Raw genomic sequence first — 17840 nt, 5'->3', positions numbered from 1 at the left:
TTCCTTCTTAAATCTTTGCCTAGTACAGAGTAAATTCTGAGTTTATACCCATCAGCCTTATGCCTTTTCTTTTGAAAATTTAAAAAGTACTGAAAAGTGACCCCACATAGCCTACACAATCTTGAAAAAGAACAATGTTGAAGGACTCACACTTCTTGACTTCAAAGCTTACTACAAAGCTACCATAATCAAAACAGTGTAGTGCTAGCAGGACAGATGTACAACCCAAGCAAATAAAGTAGAGAAGCTGGAAAAAACCCTGTCACATATGGTCGATAGATTTTCCATAAGGATGCAAGGATTCAGTAAGGAAAGGACAATCTTTCAACTGTACACTTTGGGAAAACTGGATATCCACATGCAAAAGAATATCTTCCACACCATACACAAAAATGAACTCAAAATAGTTTAAACACCTAGATATAAAACATGACATCACAAAACTCCTAGAAGAGAACACAGGCAAAACATTCTCAGATATAATTCTTAGCAATATTTTGTTTGATCAGTCTCCCAAGGCAAAAGAAATAAAAGCAAAAATAAACAAGTGGGACCTGAAGTGAAGTTGCTCAGTTGTGTCTGACTCTCTGTGACCCCATTGACTGTAGCCCACCAGGCTCCTCGGTCCATGGGATTTTCCAGGCAAGAATACTGCAGTGGGCTGCCATTTCCTTCTCCAGGGGATCTTCCCGACCCAGGGATCGAACCCAGGTCTCCTGCATTGCAGACAGATGCTTTACCGTCTGAGCCACATGGGAAGGACCTAATCAAACTTAAAAGCTTTTGCACAGCTTAGTAAGCCAGCAACAAAAAGATAAGACATCCTATAGAATGGCAGAAAGTACTTGCAAACAATGCAACCAACAAGGGGTTAATATCCAAAATATATGTACAATTCATACAACTCCATGTCAAAAGAAAACAAACAATTCAATCAAAAATGGGCAGAAAATATAAACAGACATTTCTTAAAAAATATACAGATAGCCAAGAAGCACATGAAAAGATGCTCAACGTTGACATTGAAGAAAGTGTTAATCACTCTGTCATGTCTGGCTCTTTGTGTCCCCCTGGACTGTAGCCCACTAGGCTGCTCTGTCCATGGAATTCTCCAGGCAAGAATACTGGAGTGGGTTGCCATACCCTTCTCCAGGGGATCTTCTGGACCCAGGGATCAAACCCAGGTCTCCTGCATTGCAGGCAGATTCTTTATGCTCTGAGCCACCAGGGAAGTCCAGATCAAGTATACTAAAAAAAAAAAAAAAAACAAAGAGACCAACCAGAAAAATATAGACAGCTACTGAGAATAACATAAATTTTCATCTATGGATATGCCAAATGGACAAATACTCACATTTGAATATTTTTCTTTCCAACTTTAAAGAAAATAAATAAGCTGTACAGAAAAGGTTGAATTCTATTTGGTCCCCACTCAATTTTCTTTGCCCCTTAGAGAGTCTCATGATTTTGACCTATCTCCATCCACTCCTCATTTTTATACTTTTACTTCTTATGTAGATATCCATAAGCAATCATTTTTAAATTGATACAATGACATCATATTCTATGTGTCATTATGCAGTTAACGTTTCCATTCAACACTGCATTCTTCAGCTCTAATGCATAGAGCTTTGGTTCCTTCATTTAAAGTTCTGTAAAAGAGTCCACTGCAAGGACACATTATCCACTAGGAATTCACTCCCTTTTGGTGAACACTCAATGGTTTCCCACTTTTTACTATTACAAACAGCACTTCATGGACATCCTTGCCACCATTCCTAGGGCACCTACGTGAGCGTCTAGGGCTCACCCATGTGCCATGGGTGGCCCACAGGCAGCTGATACTCTGATGCCTAAAACCAGGGTCTGGGAGCCTTCTCTCTTTATCCAGAGGACTCATAAATATTATCACATTCTCTATAAGCACTGGAGAAAGTGAAAGAAGTGCCAGAACTGCACATTTTTACCTTTATTGTGTCTTTTTCTTTTTTCAATCAAGAGTTTACTTCTTTTATATATTTATTGCCTGTTTCCTGTAGTGTGTGCATGTGTGTGTGGTGCGGGGATGGGGGGGGAAGGCAGAGAAAGCCTGTCCCTCTGAAGCTTCCGTGGTCCTCATCCTGCATGTTTTCACAATGCTCTGCCCCCCTCGGTGAAGCTTCCATGTCTTCATCCTGCATGTTTTCACAATGCTCTGTCCCTCTCAGTGAAGCTTCTGTGGTCTTCATCCTGCATGTTTTCACAATGCTCTGTCCCCCTCAGTGAAGCTTCCGTGTCCTCATCCTGCATGTTTTCACGATGCTCTGTCCCCCTCGGTGAAGCTTCCGTGTCCTCATCCTGCATGTTTTCACAATGCTCTGTCCCCCTCAGTGAAGCTTCCGTGTCCTCATCCTGCATGTTTTCACGATGCTCTGTCCCCCTCGGTGAAGCTTCCGTGTCCTCATCCTGCATGTTTTCACAATGCTCTGTCCCCCTCAGTGAAGCTTCCGTGGTCCTCATCCTGCATGTTTTCACAATGCTCTGTCCTCACCCTTTTCCTTTTCATCCTGGGAATGCCTCTCCATCTGACCCTTTCTACCTCTCATTTGATTTTTGCACTTTCAGGTCTACTATTTACTGCATCTAGTGCAAACTGTAACTCAGCTCCTGTATTTTTTGTTTACCAGGGTCTGTTCCCATGAATTGCCCTTATTTAATAGAAGGTGTATTCTCTTGTACCTTATATAGTGCCCAAGTCCAAATATTCTAATTTTGCCAGTAAAATCCATGGCTGAGGAAGGTTATACTCTTGAGTCACATATTCACTTAACATATTATTGAGCAGAATCTGTGTGGGTCTTATGAGGTGCTAGAGCTACAGTTACTATAAGATGTAAGCCCTGCCTTCTCGTCCTCCTTTCCTTTTGGCTGTATATTTTTTCATAGGCCCACCCATTTTTCTCCTGGTGACTTCTCCTCTAATGAAGAGTTCTTTCTATGGTCCTTTTGTTGGATGCATGGATTGTCCCAGCTCCCACTTAGGACCCCCAGACCCAGGCAGAATCTTCCTCACAGATCTAAGGTGGAAGATGTGGGGTTATGTGGTACCCAGCCAAGCTCTGGCCAATATTCTCCATGGGCTGTTTCCCCTTCTGGGTGTGAGATGCAGTTCTAGTTCTCCAGGCCACACGGTATGGGAGCCTGTGGGTGGCTCTTCTTAATTGAGCTGGTTTCTGAGACCCACCTTGGTTGCCAGCAGTGTCCAAATGATTTTGAAGGAATCTCCCCAGCATTACCCATCAGCATCAGAAGGACAGCTAAGGCTAAATCATAGAAAACCCCATCCAGGAGGCCAAGCCCCAGCAGCTCTTGGCTAATGGTGTCTCAGTCTGGGTCCTTGCTAGAAGCTGCTACAAGATCTGCCTCAAGCCCAGGCTTAGTTTCTTAAATCTGTGCAGACATATTTCTATTTGCATGGAAGTCTTCACTGGATATTGGAAGGAAGAAGGGAAGCCATAGCATGATAGATAGAGGAAGAAGGGAAGCCATAGCATGATAGATAGAGGAAGAAGGGAAGCCATAGCATGATAGATAGAGGAAAGGATACAGGAGAAGGAAGAGGGAGGAGGTGGCAAGCCATGACCAGTGACAGGTGACATGGAAGGTCGTGCTTACCTCTGGCATAGCCATCGCCTGAGTCACCACACATGAAAACCTGTAGATGCTCCTCCAGAGGGGAGAGAAGCCCCGAGAGGGACAAAGATGTGACCAGCCCGACAACCTGTACACAGTGCAATGCGCCAAGCCTGGCCCTCTGGGGTTCACATGTGGCGGGGGGGGGGGGTGTCCACTGACTTCTAGGAGCCCCGCCGAGCACAGGTGCCCCATGCTCCAGGTCACTTACCATCCCTCAGCCAACCCTGCTCTCTGAGAAGCCACCGCGCATCAGGCACCTGATCTGAGCGCTGGGCAGACAGCAGTGCACGATGCAGGCAAGACCCTGCCTGTCGGTGGGAGAGACTGCTAACAGCAAAACAAATCAGGGAAACAGATAAAACATGCGGTGGCCACAGTTAGGCCTGCTGCGTGTCAGTACGCCTGCTCAGGGCCAGGGGCAAGGGCTTGGGGCGGGGCTCGCTGCGGAGCCCTCGCAGCGCAGCAGCTTGGCATGTGAGGCCTCCCCTTCACCTGGGCAGGAGCAGTTATCATCCTTGCACAGACAGAAACTGCCTTCCAGAGTCCCGCCACCTCACGGCCTCTCTCTGGCATATATGTGTCCGCCAGCCTCCCAAGGCCTCACCTGAGGCCCTTCTGAAGCCGCCTAAAGGCCGAGGCCTCCCTCTGGTGGTCACACGATGCTGGGGGCCGAGGCTGTGCTGGTGGAGCAGGGTCACAGGACTTCACCTGGGTTCCCGGTTAAGCTGGGCAAGGAGGCGGCACTGGACCAGCAGGTGATCCCAAGAGGATGCAGGCAGAGCGCTTCAAATCCTGCTTCTTCCCTCTATTACCACTAACTGACCTCAGCCCGTTTTCCTCACCTGCAAAATGAGAATAAAGAGCCTGCCTCCCTGCTGCAAGGACTAAAGAGGATGAAGACTGGAGTGTACTCAGCACAGTGTACGCCCCGCCCATACGCATACACACATAGTGACCAAGGGACCGTCAGTAATACAAACCTCTTGTTAGTATCCAGCCTCCGTTTCTCAGTTAACTATTATTTATTGAGAGTCCCTTGGACAGCAAGGAAATCAAACCAGTCAGTCATAAAGCAAATCAACTCTGAATATTCACTGGAAGATTGATGCTGATGCTGAAGCTACAATACTTGGCCACCTGATGCACAGAGCCAACTCTGGAAAAGACCCTGATGCTGGGAAAGATTGAGGGCTGGAGGAGAAGGGGACGACAGAGGATGAGATGGTTGCCTGGCATCACTGACTCAACAGACATGAGTTTGAGCACGCTCCAGGAGACAGTGAGGGACTGGGAAGCCTGCAGTGATGCAGTCATGGGGTCGCAGAGTCGGACACGACTGAGCAACTGAACAACAACAACTATGCGCAGATACCTATAGTATTTTAGACTCGCTCACCTTTAGGCCTGCTCCTTGAGGTAGGCACACTCCAGCAATCGCCACAGCGCCACGCGGCTGCCGGGGGTGTGGAGCGAGAGCAGTGGTTTGCGTGCTGGGCTCCCAGGGGCGGGCCTGCAGCGCCACCTAGTGGCAATATGCGCCTGCCAGGAGACGTGCTTTTTGCCTTCCTGGGCGCTCAGGATTGCAAATCAGTTTCTCTCCGAGGGCTCAGACTGTGGGAAACTAGGGCCTGGGCACCAGAGCCATCAACCCCTTATTACTGCGCAGGACTCAGGCTCCAGGGGGGTGGTAGGCAGAGTAGGGGGCATGGAAGGAGCCAGGTTCTGGGGGTGCTGGTGAAGGCACTTGGTATACAATTTACTAGCCTGGCCTCAGTTTTCTCCATCTGCAGAAGAGGTAACCATAAAAATAAGTCTTTCCAGACACGTGGCATCTGGTCTCATCACTTCATGGCAAATAGATGGGGAAACAATGGAAACAGTGACAGACTTTATTTTCTTGGGCTCCAAAATCACTGCAGATGGTAACTGCAGCCATGAAATTAAAAAGACACTTTGCTCTTTGGAAGAAAAGCTATGGCCAACATAGACGGCATATTAAAAAGCAGAGACACTACTTTGGCAACAAAGGTCCACCTAGTCAAAGCTATGGTTTTTCCAGTAGTCATGTATGGATGTGAGAGTTGGGACTATAAAGAAAGCTGAGCGCCAAAGAACTGATGCTTTGAATTGTGGTGTTGGAGAAGACTCTTGAGAGTCCCTTGGACTGCAAGGAGACCCAACCAGTCCATCCTAAAGGAAATTAGTCCTGAATATTCATTGGAAGGACTGATGCTGAAGCTGAAACTCCAATACTTTGGCCGCCTGATGTGAAGAACTGATTCATTGGAAAAGCCCCTGATGCTGGGAAAGGTTGAAGGCAAGAGGAGAGGGGGATGACAGAGGATGAGATGGTTGGATGGCACCACTGACTCTATGGACATTAGTCTGAGTAAGCTTTGGGAGTTGGTGATGGACAGGGAAGCCTGGCATGCTGCAGTCATGGGGTCGCAAAGAGTCAGACACGACTGAGTGATTGAACTGAACTGAGCACACAGAATTGAAGTGAGACACTAAGAAAATGGGGAGAGGGAATATGGGAGAGTTGAGAGCTGGATCTTTCTGGTGAGACGATAGGTAGAACCATGTGAGTTAAGAATGAACGGGGTGAGTCCAGGGACCTGCTGATGGCAGCAAGGGTCAGGGATGAGGCCAGAATGGTAGGTAGGATTTCCAATGCCAGGCTCACACATGATTTCAAACCCTGGCAGTACCACTTACTAGATGGGGAACCCTAGACATGTTCCTCAACCCTTCTGACCCCAATCCCCCTTTCCATAGCATGGCTATTATACACCTTTATTACAGGTGAAGAAATGAGCACAGACTGGTGAATAACAAACATGAAAAAGAGGCAGTTGTTACTTAAATAACGCTCTGCGTGGAGGGAAGTCACCCAAAGAAGGAGTCATTTTCTCAAAGATGGGGGGTGGGGGAAGGAAGGATAAATTAGAAGGTTGGGATTAACATACACACACTATTATATATAAAACATCTAATCAACAAGGACCTATTGTATAGCACAGGAAACGCTACCCAATAATTTTTGTAATAACCTGTAAGGGGAAAAGATTTGAAAAATAATATATTTATATTATACTATATTATCAGATATATATGTGTAACTGTGCTGTATGCCCGAAACTAACACAATATTGTAAACCAACTATGCTTCAGTTTATATACATATAGACAGAAAAGGAAATGCAAAATAAGCCCACAATGATTTACCATCACACATCCATTAGAATGACCAAAATTTAAAAGACTGGTCATACCAAATACTGGCAAGGAGGTAGAGGAACTGTGACTCTACACTGTGGTGGGGATATAAAATCAAGCAATCACTTTGGACTATATTTTGGCAGTTTCCTATAAACCTACACATACACTTAGCATATGATCTAGCTATTCTCCTCTGAGATATTTACCCAAGGGAAATGAAAATATATATGTATATGAAGACAGGTACATGAATGGTTATAGCAGCTTTTATTTGTATTAACAACAGACAAAAACTGGAAACAATACCAATGTCCATCAGTCGATGAATGGATAAGCTATGGCATAGCCACACAAAGAAATACTACTCAGCAATATAAAGGAATGGACTACCGATTTATGCCAGAAAATGGATAAAACTCAAAATAATTACGCTGAGCAAAAATAAAAGCAGACAAAAAGAAAAGTCTGTGCTGTATGAATCCATTATATAAAATTTTGGAAAATATAAAATAGTTTATAAAGACAGAAAGTTGATGCAAAGTCGCCTGGAGATGGGATAGGAGGTGGTAAGGAGGGCTATAAGGAAAGTATCACCAAGGGCAAGAGGAGATTTCTCAGCATGATAGGTTTGTTCATTATCTTGATTGTGGTGATGGTTTCATTAGTGATATATTTGTCACTTGAAACATGTGTGGTTTATTTTAGGTTGAACATAACTCAATACAATGTTAAAAATAAGTTTGGAGAATATTGTATTTGCAATTTTTATACAAACCCAATCTTCCTTAGTGCATTTTATTGTTTTATCTTATAAATATATTACAACAACAAAGTAAAAAATCAAAGCCTACAAATCTCCCCCAGCTTCACGGATATTGCAGGCTGAATTAAGGTTGTCATTTTGTCTGTGTGCCATGGTGAAGGAAAAGGACTCATTCTGAAGGTCATTCTTCCATCCTTGTGTGATGAGATGTCAGGATGATGTTACTGCTTTGGAAGCACGAAGGATGCAAATCAGGGGCACCCCAACTACAGGACTGAAAAAATCCTCTCTGTGGCTTCTGTCTGCTTTCTGGAGACGTGAGTGGCTGAGGTTTGGAAGGAAAAGAAGAGCTAAGTGTCCACAGCAGCTCAGCCACCTGTGGGCACCAATCTATGATCCCTGATCCACAGAAGCAACAGTGGGAGCTGGGGGTGATGGTGAGCAGTGGTGAAAAGAGGGAGGATGAGGTCACCAGAAGTTTACAAGTACCAGGGTAACGTGACTTTGGATAAGCAGACTGTGCTGTCTCAACCTCCTCAGTTCCTCTGCCATCTTGCTGTACCCCGAGGCAGCTGCCACCCCCTCTGAGCACAAAGAGAATCCTCGGAGAGCAGCCATGAGGCCTCCAACCACAGAGTTTGACCTGGTCTTGTGTGCACTGGTCAGAATGGGGACCAGGCAGAGACTGCAGCAGTTTCTGCAATCACCACCCCCTGGAGACAGCTGTAGTAGCAACTGTCACTGGGTTCTCATGCCTGGTACCACGTGTCCACACGAGGCAATGTAGGCAGTGGAACAGGGAGGCTGAGTGCAAGGGAGATTCCACCCAGGCTAATGTCATAGCTTTGACACTTACCAGAGTGTGCCTTGGGCAAGTTACTTAATCACAACATGCCTCAGTTTCTCCATCAATAAAATGGAGATAACAAGAATTACCACATATAGCTGTAAGGGTGAAAGGAGTTGATATCTAAGTTTCTGAGACAAAATGTGCTCACTGATGTGCTTCTTATTATTCTATCCTTTAAAAAAAAACAGTCCTCTTCTGCCCTTTCCCACATGTCAGACAATGCAGGCTTGTACATATGGCCACTATGTAAGTGCTGGGTGTGATGGGCAGTTCCCTTAACACTCTTAAACTGATTTCTTCAGGTTTGGAGCTCATGCTGTTTATTTCTATTGCTCTGGCTACTAAGAACCTCAGAGGAAATCTAGAACCCAGGTCTTGGGGCAGGAAGGCTTGGGCGGACGGATCCATGCAGGTCCTGCCATCTCCAGCAGGGGGCGACCAGCACCCACCACCCTTTGCTAATGATGCGCAATGTCCAGCCCCACCCCAGGCCCTGGGAACAATGGACTGTTTACAGCAGGAGAATCATTTTAGTTCCATAGCCCAGTGGCCACAGGCGGATTTGTGGGCACTGCTCCCTCCTGGGCTCCTGACTTTCCTAGTTCCAATCTGTTCTACTTCCTGGAAGTGGAGACTCATGCCACGGTGGCCTGGCCTCAGTTTCCCAGTCTGTAAAAGAGGTTGTCATCACTGCCTCTTTCCCTGAGGTCCCACAGTGAATTCTTAGCAGGAATGACAGGCAGGAGAGGCTCCATGCCCTGCCCACAAGCACAGCTGGGAAAAGCCATTTCCTGAAACAGCAATACCAAAGGATAGGAGGTGTTTCCAAGCAAGGAGCAGGGGGCCTGGGCGATCCTCCCTCCTCCCTGCCTCAGTGTCTCCTACTGTCCCAAATCTTGGCCCCAGGATGGCCCCCCTTCAATCTTTGCACCAATGAGGGACTTCCAAGCCCAACCTGAGGTTTTCTTCACCCACCCTTGACCCAAACAGCACAAATGAAAAGCCAGAAGAAAAAAAAAAATCACATCTTTATTGTCTGATTAATGAACTGGCTTGGAGAGGGAAGACTGTAAGGGGGTGGGGAACATCCAGCTTTGATTAGTCGGAAAGTCCTATTAACTGTGTACAAAATGAATGTTACAAAAATCATGTAAAAAAACAGGTCAGCAAAGCAGCAGCCCTGGGGAGGGCTCAAGGCACCTGGGAGGCTGAGAAACAGGCCCACCCAGGCCTCAGCGGTGAGGCTGAAGGACAGGGGGCCAGGGACTGCACCCCTCCCCTCCTTCACCACTGGGCACATGTTTCTCCTCGCTCCCCGGTTACAAGTCAGTACAAAACTGCCTTCAAGGGCCCAAACCCCAAGGCCAAGGCACTACCAGAAATGAAGTGGGCCTGAAGCCCAGCACTGAGCTCCCCCTTCCCAGCGGCCAGAGCCTGGAGAAGGGGCGCCCGGTTCCCCACGCCTAGCAGGGTGGGCAGGCAGAGTCCCGCAGCTGGGGAGTGGCTCTGCCTCCCGACACGCAGCAGTCTGGGAGCCCTGAGCAGACACAGCCGGGGCTTTGGTCAGTGCCGAGAATGGAGAAGGAGCCACAGGCCTGTCCGGGCCCCCGCCCGCCCCCCGAGGCGGCCTCAGCAGAGCTGTCCTGTCGCAGTCCTGGAGCCGATGCCCAGGCCGCGGCCCTAAATGGGGTAACACATGCAGCACCCCGTGCCTGCAGCCTCTACGCCGGACTTGACGCCGGGCCCCAGGAGCCCATCGGTGACAGAGTGCTCCGTGATGATGTCCTCCACCCGGGTGATGTACAGGAACGTCAGCAGTACTCCCAGGAACTGAGGAGAAGGCACGAGGCGGGTGTCACTCACTGTCTGGGCCATTCGCCCTCTTTCCAGCCCCCCGGCCCTCGCCGTCTGAGCCCAGCATACCCAAGCCCTCTTCACCCTAGTTTTGTCCCTGCTCCGCACTCTGTAATCGCCACGCCACGCACCATCCCGGCCCACAGCCTGCCCAGCCCACCCCTGCTCCCCTCCCCAGTGGAGGGGGGCCCAGCCCACCTGGGGGAGCAGGATGCCCAGCAGGAGGCCCGCCATGATGGTGTAGTTGTCCGTGAACCAGATGAGCACGGCGCTGGTGCAGCCCCGCACGTAGATGATGTTCTGCACGCTCAGGCGCTGCGGGGAGGAGCCTGGCTGAGCACCCGCCTGGCAGCCCCAGTCCCAACTCTTGCGGCTCATCCCAGGCCCGGGCGAATCCCTCAGCCTCTCCGGGCCTCACTTTCTCATATGCAACCTGAGAAGTTGACTCTAAACCACAGGGTCTCAACAGAAAGTGAAAGTCGCTCAGTCGTGTTTGACTCTTTGCGACCCCCTGGACTGCCAAGCTCCTGTCCATGGGGTTCTCCAGGCCACAATACTGGAGTGGGTAGCCGTCCCCTTTTCCAAGGGATCTTCCCAACCCAGGGATCGAACTCAGGTCTCCCGCATTGTGGGCTAATTCTTTACCAGCTGAGCTACCAGGAAAGCCTTTCAACAGGCAGCACTGTTCCCTAGAGAGCCTGCTGACACTGTGGTGGCACTTAGGCTTGTCACAGAGATGGGGGCAGGGGGTGGTTTAGGACTCAGAGCTCAGCGCACTCCTTCTCGAGGGACAGCCACCCAGACGACCTGCCTCTTGGATGTCCCCCAGGCATCTGGATGGGTGATAGCGCATCCATAATTATCTGAGCCCAAAGCCTAACTCCAGGGACATAAAAACCAGTGTCCTCTGCTTGGCTTTACTAAACACTGAATTCTACAGACATAGAAATAGGTAAACTAAGGAATAATTGTATTCGATTTTGTTCAGAACTTTATCAAGAATTGTTCACCATTTTAAAACCATGTCCATGGCAAAAAATATGCCCATGCTATGCAAGTTGCCCACACAACACCCCTCCTAGGTAACAGAAGCCCCTGGTAGTGCCAACACCTGATCAACTTTGCTGTCTTCTGCTGTTGCTATCTAGAACCTAAGCGTGTACGTGTTGAAATACAGTATATGGTTATAAATAATTTCATCTTATTTCTCCCTTTATCTCAAATCAGGGGCTTCCCTCATAGCTCAGTTGGTAAAGAATCCACCTGCAGTGCAGGAGACCCCAGTTTCATTTCTGGGTTGGGAAGATCCCCTGGAGAAGGGATAGGCTGCCCACTCCAGTATTCGTGGGCTTCCCTTGTGGCTCAGCCAGTAAAGAATCTGCCTGCAATGCGGGAGACCTGGGTTCAATCCCTGGGTTGGGAAGATCCCCTGGAGAAGGGAAAGGCTACCCACTTCTGTATTCTGGTTTGGAGAATTTCATGGACTGTATAGTGCATGGGGTCGCAAAGAGTCGGACATGACTGAGCAACTTTCACTTTGACACTTTCACTTATCTCAAATCATTATGCCACTTGTTTTGGAATTAGGTGTATAGGTAGGTAGGTTATATTATCTGTGAGTGTCATTTTGGAACAACAAATAACAATAAGGCATTGTGTATGCTAAGTCACTTCAGTGGTGCCTGACTCTGTGATCCCATGGACTGTAGCTCGCCAGGCTCCATGGGATTCTCCAGGCAAGAATACTGGAGTGGGTTGCCATGCCCTGCTTCAGAGGATCTGCCTGACTCAGGGATCGAACTCGCATCTCTTACATCTCCTGAATAGGCAGCGAGTTATTTATCACTAGTGCCACCTGGGAAGCCCAAATAGGGCATTACCAAGTGTTTATTATAAAAACTAGCCATTGGGTCCCATGTTTGGAGAACGACTGCCGGTCTGTGGTTCAGCATCTTAGATGTTTGTCAGAGTCACCCACCCCAAGAGTGCACGTTTTTAACAAGCTCCTTGGGGCTGCTGTCGCTGCTGGTCTGGGAACCTCACTTTGAGAACCACTGCTCAGAGGCCATCTCAAATCCTCATTATTTTTAGCTCCCATCTCAGCACAACCCCATCTTCTCTCCAAGTCCAGGAGAAATGCCCAGGAAGCTGACCCAGGAGGTACCAGCCAAAGACTCTCTCTTCTGCCAGGGACTTCTGGGTCCCAGGTTGAGGGAGCAGTGTGTATCTGCAAACTGGCAGCTCCAAGGGCAGAGGCAGGCTGGTGAACGCAGCTGGGCATGGGGACATACGGGGGCGCTGACAAGGGCATGGTGGCCTCACACCCTGGCAGCCAGCTTCTCCCAACCTGGGGGGATTCTTGGCTCCCTAAGTCCTTCTGTGTCTGCTGCTGCTGCTGCTAAGTCTCGTTAGTCGTGTCCGACTCTGTGCGACCCCATAGACGGCAGCCCACCAGGCTCCCCCATCCCTGGCATTCCAGGCAAGAACACTGGAGTGGGTTGCCATTTCCTTCTCCAATGCATGAAAGTGAAAAGTGAAAGTGAAGTCGCTCAGTCATGCCTGACTCTTAGCAACCCCATGGACTGCAGCCCACCAGGCTCCTCCGTCCATGGGATTTCCCAGGCAAGAGTACCGGAGTGGGCTGCCTTCTGTGCCTAGATAGGGGCAAAAAACGTGGGCAGTCCCTGGCTCCTGTTCACAGCCAGGAATATTGGGAGATCTCAACAGCCAGGAGCCTCACCCCTGGAAGCCCCTCTGATCACCCTGGGGATGGAACAGGAAGAGCAGCCTTTCTGGGGAAAAGAGATTTCAAAGATATTACCTCCTTGTCGATAGTTTTGTAGCCACACATGGTGTTGACAACTTCTGTCTGAAACAGAAATGTGTATTAGCTAACACTTACATGGTGATTACTGCAGAAGACACTTATTTAGCAACACCCCCCCCCACTCCCCCATTTTACAGATGAAAAAACTGAGGCATAGAGAGTTGCACCATCCAGTATGAATGGAGCTGAGATTCCCATCCCAGCTGCCTGGTTCAAGTCTGCATCTTCTTCTGGATCCAAGAAATGCCCAGGGGAAAAAGGTGGGAAGACCAGTTCTGTGGCTCTTGGGTGGGAGACCCACTGCTCCACCAGTGGCAGCCTAGGAGCCCAGAGGAAAGGGCACAGCCCCAGGCTCTTCTGTTGCATTGCCAGAGCCTCACTTTGCTGAGATGGTCATGTGCTGAGGTCAGGACTGGGCTGCTCCCAGTCTGTTGGCTCTTGTGAAAGAAAATCCCAGACCACAGCCAGGCCCCTGGCCAGCTGGGGTTTACCTGAGGGCAAGGCCAGGCCTCTGACCACACTTCCCGGCCCTGCAGACTGCCACCCGCCAGTAAGGCTGCTCAACCTCCTGCCCGGGAAGAGAGCTGCCTTCAGGAGCTTCCAGCTGCTGACTAATCTGGGCACGGTGGAAGTTGTGGTTGGCCCTGGGCTCATCAAATCTCTTCCCAGCTAACCTAGGTCACAGGGCTGGCAGGAGCCCTTCCCATCACAGCCTGAGCCCTTGTGGAGTCTCCTCTGCTTTCAAGAAGGTGAGAGAGAGCTCAATGTCCTACCTGTCCACATCTAAGTGACAGCTACAGTGGGATCAGAGTGCCACAGGAGCCTGTAGGGATGGAGGAGCGCAGAGTGGCCAGTGTGGGCTCTGGCATCACATTGCCCAGTCCAGGCCCTGCTCTGCCACCTCGGAGCTCTGTGACCAACCTGAGGTGTGGTGCTGAGAGGCAGGCACATGGAGGCACTCAATAAAGATTTGTTGAATGAATGAATGGATGGGTTCCCTGGACTCTTCAATAAAGCAGTCATAATCTCTGAATGTACCCCATAGGGATGTTTTGAATATAAAGTGAGACATATACATAAAATGATTGTCCAAGGGCAGGGCACGCTGGCTGGACTGACCTTGAACCCAGACCCTGGAAGGCAAGGAGGGCTGTTACTCTTTCTAAAAGCATGGGTTGAACCTCAGACATCATCTAGATCAGTCTAAATGTCAAGGCTTGATGTGTGGGCAAAATAACCTCCTTCAGTCTAGGCTGTCCCCCGGGAACCCTAGACTCCAAAACACCCAGGATCCACCTCACGTCAGTCAGCATCAGTGGCCCCTCCAGGCCATGAACATGACCCCAGTGGAGAAGGTCAAGCCTGGGTAATAGATGTTTGAGGGCATGATGGGATCAGGTGCTTCCTACCTTATTTGTTCACTCATTCAATCATTACTGAACAGATATTGAGCATCAGTTATGTACCATTCTCTGTTCTACAAAAGAACAAAATAAGACCCTTGACTTCATGGAACTTTTATTCTAGGAAGGGAGATAGGCAATGAACGTAATAAATAAGTAAACTGTATAATATGTAAGAAGGTGACAAGAATAACTTTACTCTTCATTGTGCTGCTTCCAGACCTGGAGGCAGAACCACAGCTCCTGCCCTTGGGGAACAGACATGTTGTGGCAGAGGCCTCCCTTACACCTGGAGCCAAAAAACTCTTCTCTAGGCCCCAGAGGTGGAGGGGAATTGGCGTAGATATGTAGGCAAACATTATCCTGGGCATTTTTAAAAATGAAATTAACATTAAAATCAGTAGGCCGAGTAAAGCAGATTGCTCTCCCTAATGTGGGTGGGCCTCATCCAATCAGTTGAAGGCCTTAATAGAACAAAAAGGCTACCCTTCCCCCAAGTAAGGAAAAATTCTTCCTGTCTGATTTCAAACCTGAACTGAAATATGAGCTCTTCCTGGGCCTTGAGGCTGCCAGCCTCAAACAGGAACTACATCATCAGCTCTCCTGGTTCTTAGGCCTGTGGACTCAGGCTGGAAGTAAACCATTGGCTCTCCTGGGGCTCCTGCTTGTTGGCTAACTCTGCAGATCTTGGGACTTGCCTGTCTCCATAATTCTGTGAATCAATTTCTTATAATAAATCTCTTTACACACACACACACACACATCCTATTGATTCTGTTTTTCTGCTAAACAAGTCAGCAAGTCCCTTCCTGGGTGAAACACTAAACTCAAGATATAATGCCTGCTGAATGTGGAGGTATGAAGGCCTGCCCATCTCACCCCAATATGGGACAACTCTGCGGGATCATCCCAGGACATTCCCGTGAATTCGGCTGAGGACCCCACTGAGACTGCATCATTGCTCAACCTCTCCCTCTGCCCAGCCCAGCTTCTATCCCCTCCCTTACAGGTGTCGATTCTGAGCACACCTCCTACTAAGCTTCCTGCTCACTAACCAGTATCTCAGAGCCCACTTTCCAGACAGCCTTGGCTGAGACACTGGGATCACTGCACTAGCCCCTAACCAGACTACCCATGTCACCTCTGCCACCACAGCAGACAGGGTGGTGCTGGTGAAGCCTAAGGAAGATCTGCTACTCGTCCACTAAAGCCCTGTCACTTGACTTGTCACTCAAGGGAACCAAAGGGTACCCATGACCTCTGACTTCATCTACAACTATCCTCCCCCAAGCTCACTCTGCTCCAGCCACACTGGAGCTGGTCTCTGTGCTGTTTCTTAAATTCACAAGGGAAGGTCTCACCTCAGGGCCTTTGCACTTGCTCTCCTCTCTGCCAGGAATTCCCATCCCCAGATAGCATGGCTTACTCCCTCACTTCTTTCAGGGTTTTACTGAGAACCAACCTTCTCAGTATCTAAAATGCAACCCTCCATGCCCCTGCTTTATTTTTCTCCTTAGAATTTATCATCTCTTAGAATATTATCTCTTTTACTTATTTGTTTTGCTTATTAGTTTTCTCCACTAGAAAGAATGTCAGCTCCATGTGGGCAGAGAGTTCTCTGTGTGTTTCCTGTATCCTTAGAACATAGAACTGCATCTGGCTGGTCCTCAGTAAATACCTGTTGAATGAATGAATGAATGAATGAATGCACTTTGGGCTTTCACATCTCAATTTGGACATTTCAGGTGCCACTGCCTTGGATGACGAAGTTCAGGGTCACCCCTGTCCCCCCCCCAGGCCTCTCTGAAAACCCTGGGCTCCTCCTCAGCACTCCCCCTGCACAAAGAGCTACCCGAAAATGGCAGCTCCAACTTCCAAACAAACCTGCCCTCCTGGCCCAGCCTTTTTAGGGCTCATGCACTTGGCACTGGCTCCCTGAGTCATGGGTGAGGCCCCACCCCCACCAGCAGCTGCTCAGTTTACAGAGTCCAGCAGTGGGCACAGAGTGGTGGAGACGTCAGAAGAGAAATTTTCCATGACTCTTCAAGGCATGAGTAATTGCAAAACTCCCCGCCTCATTCCAAGCCAGAAACCAGGCAGCTTTTGGACACATTAGTCAAACACAGGATTGACCGAGCCTCTCATTTATTAGCAGTGACGGCGCAGGGCAGCCTCCCAAGTGGCCAAGCGGGTAACAGAGCTCAGAGGACCCTCCCGGGAGAGGCAAAGGCTGGCATTTACATCACCAGGCCGCTTCCAAGCGTCTCGTTGCTGATAGTCACCAGGACGTCAAGCCCAAAGTCCACCAGCCACGTTCAAAGTGCAGGCCCTGCCCTGGCCCCTGGCTATGGCTGCCAAGCTGGCCGCCCTGCTCAGCCCCCCGGCCTGGGCTCTCTCCCTCTCCCACTCTTCGCCTGGCGTGCACAGTAGTCCAGGGCTCGGCTCTGACAACAACTGCCTGAATTTCATCCTAGCTCTATCAACCTTGAGTCAAGAACCTCACCTTTTGGTGCCTCAGTTTTCTCATCTGTATAGTGGGTAAAATAACCATACCTACCTCACAGGGTTGTTGAAAAGACTTAACAAGTGAAAACAACTGAAGAACCTAAAACAGGCCATCACGTGGTAAGCGCTCAATAGATATCAACCACCGTTACTAATAAGACAAGTCTCCCCCATCCTCTACCCCCAGATTCACCCCGTTCAGTAGCCCGTGAGGCTCAGGAAGCCTCGGCAAGGACCACCACCTCCTGCCCACCCCTCTACCCAGCCCCACCGCCCCTGTCCTGAAAGGTGAGGGAAGCGTCTGACCAGCCAGGAGGCCCCAGGAGCAGTGGGTACCGTGTTTCTGAAGCAGCAGGTGTAGGGCACCCCACAGGCCAGGGGTCCAGGGGCACTGCAGTCGTGGTACTGGTTTTTGCTCCAATCTCGGTAGTCTTCCCCGCCACAGCACTTAAACTGAGGGAGAAAGCAAGTGGGGAAGACAGCTGCCGTCACCACCAAGGCCCCAGGGGCAGACAGCAGAGAGGGGCCCGGCCAGGGGACGACGTGATTTATGATGCGGATCACCCAGGTGGGGAGCATTATGGAGAGCATGTGAGGCATCGTTACAGGTCAGAGCTCAACAAACGCAGAATAGTGGCTCAGGAGGTAATGAGCACCCCGTCACTGGGGAGGCATGCAAGCCAAGGCTGGGTAGCCTTTTGGTGGGATAGTGGGTGGTCCTTGCCAACCGGAATCCATCTT

At 49.4% G+C, this 17840-nt stretch overlaps 1 protein-coding gene across 1 annotated transcript in view; it reads right to left on the bottom strand.

Annotated features, from left to right (window-relative positions):
• Positions 1–9521: 9521 nt before the first annotated feature.
• The window catches only part of TSPAN15 (tetraspanin 15), a 52617-nt gene continuing 44298 nt past the window's right edge, over positions 9522–17840 (bottom strand). Inside the window, exons 5-8 of the mRNA XM_070470760.1 lie at positions 17436–17552; positions 13186–13233; positions 10563–10679; positions 9522–10340 (exon numbers count right to left, since the gene is read on the bottom strand). Coding sequence (XP_070326861.1) covers positions 10191–10340; positions 10563–10679; positions 13186–13233; positions 17436–17552 — 432 coding nt within the window. The 3' untranslated portion in view covers positions 9522–10190. The remainder of the gene's footprint in view (positions 10341–10562; positions 10680–13185; positions 13234–17435; positions 17553–17840) is intronic.

The sequence above is a fragment of the Odocoileus virginianus genome, chromosome 7 (genome assembly GCF_023699985.2).
Source record: "Odocoileus virginianus isolate 20LAN1187 ecotype Illinois chromosome 7, Ovbor_1.2, whole genome shotgun sequence".
NCBI lineage: Eukaryota > Metazoa > Chordata > Mammalia > Artiodactyla > Cervidae > Odocoileus > Odocoileus virginianus.
The sequence above is the reverse complement of the archived record's forward strand: the minus strand, read 5'-3'. Positions and strand labels throughout refer to the sequence as shown.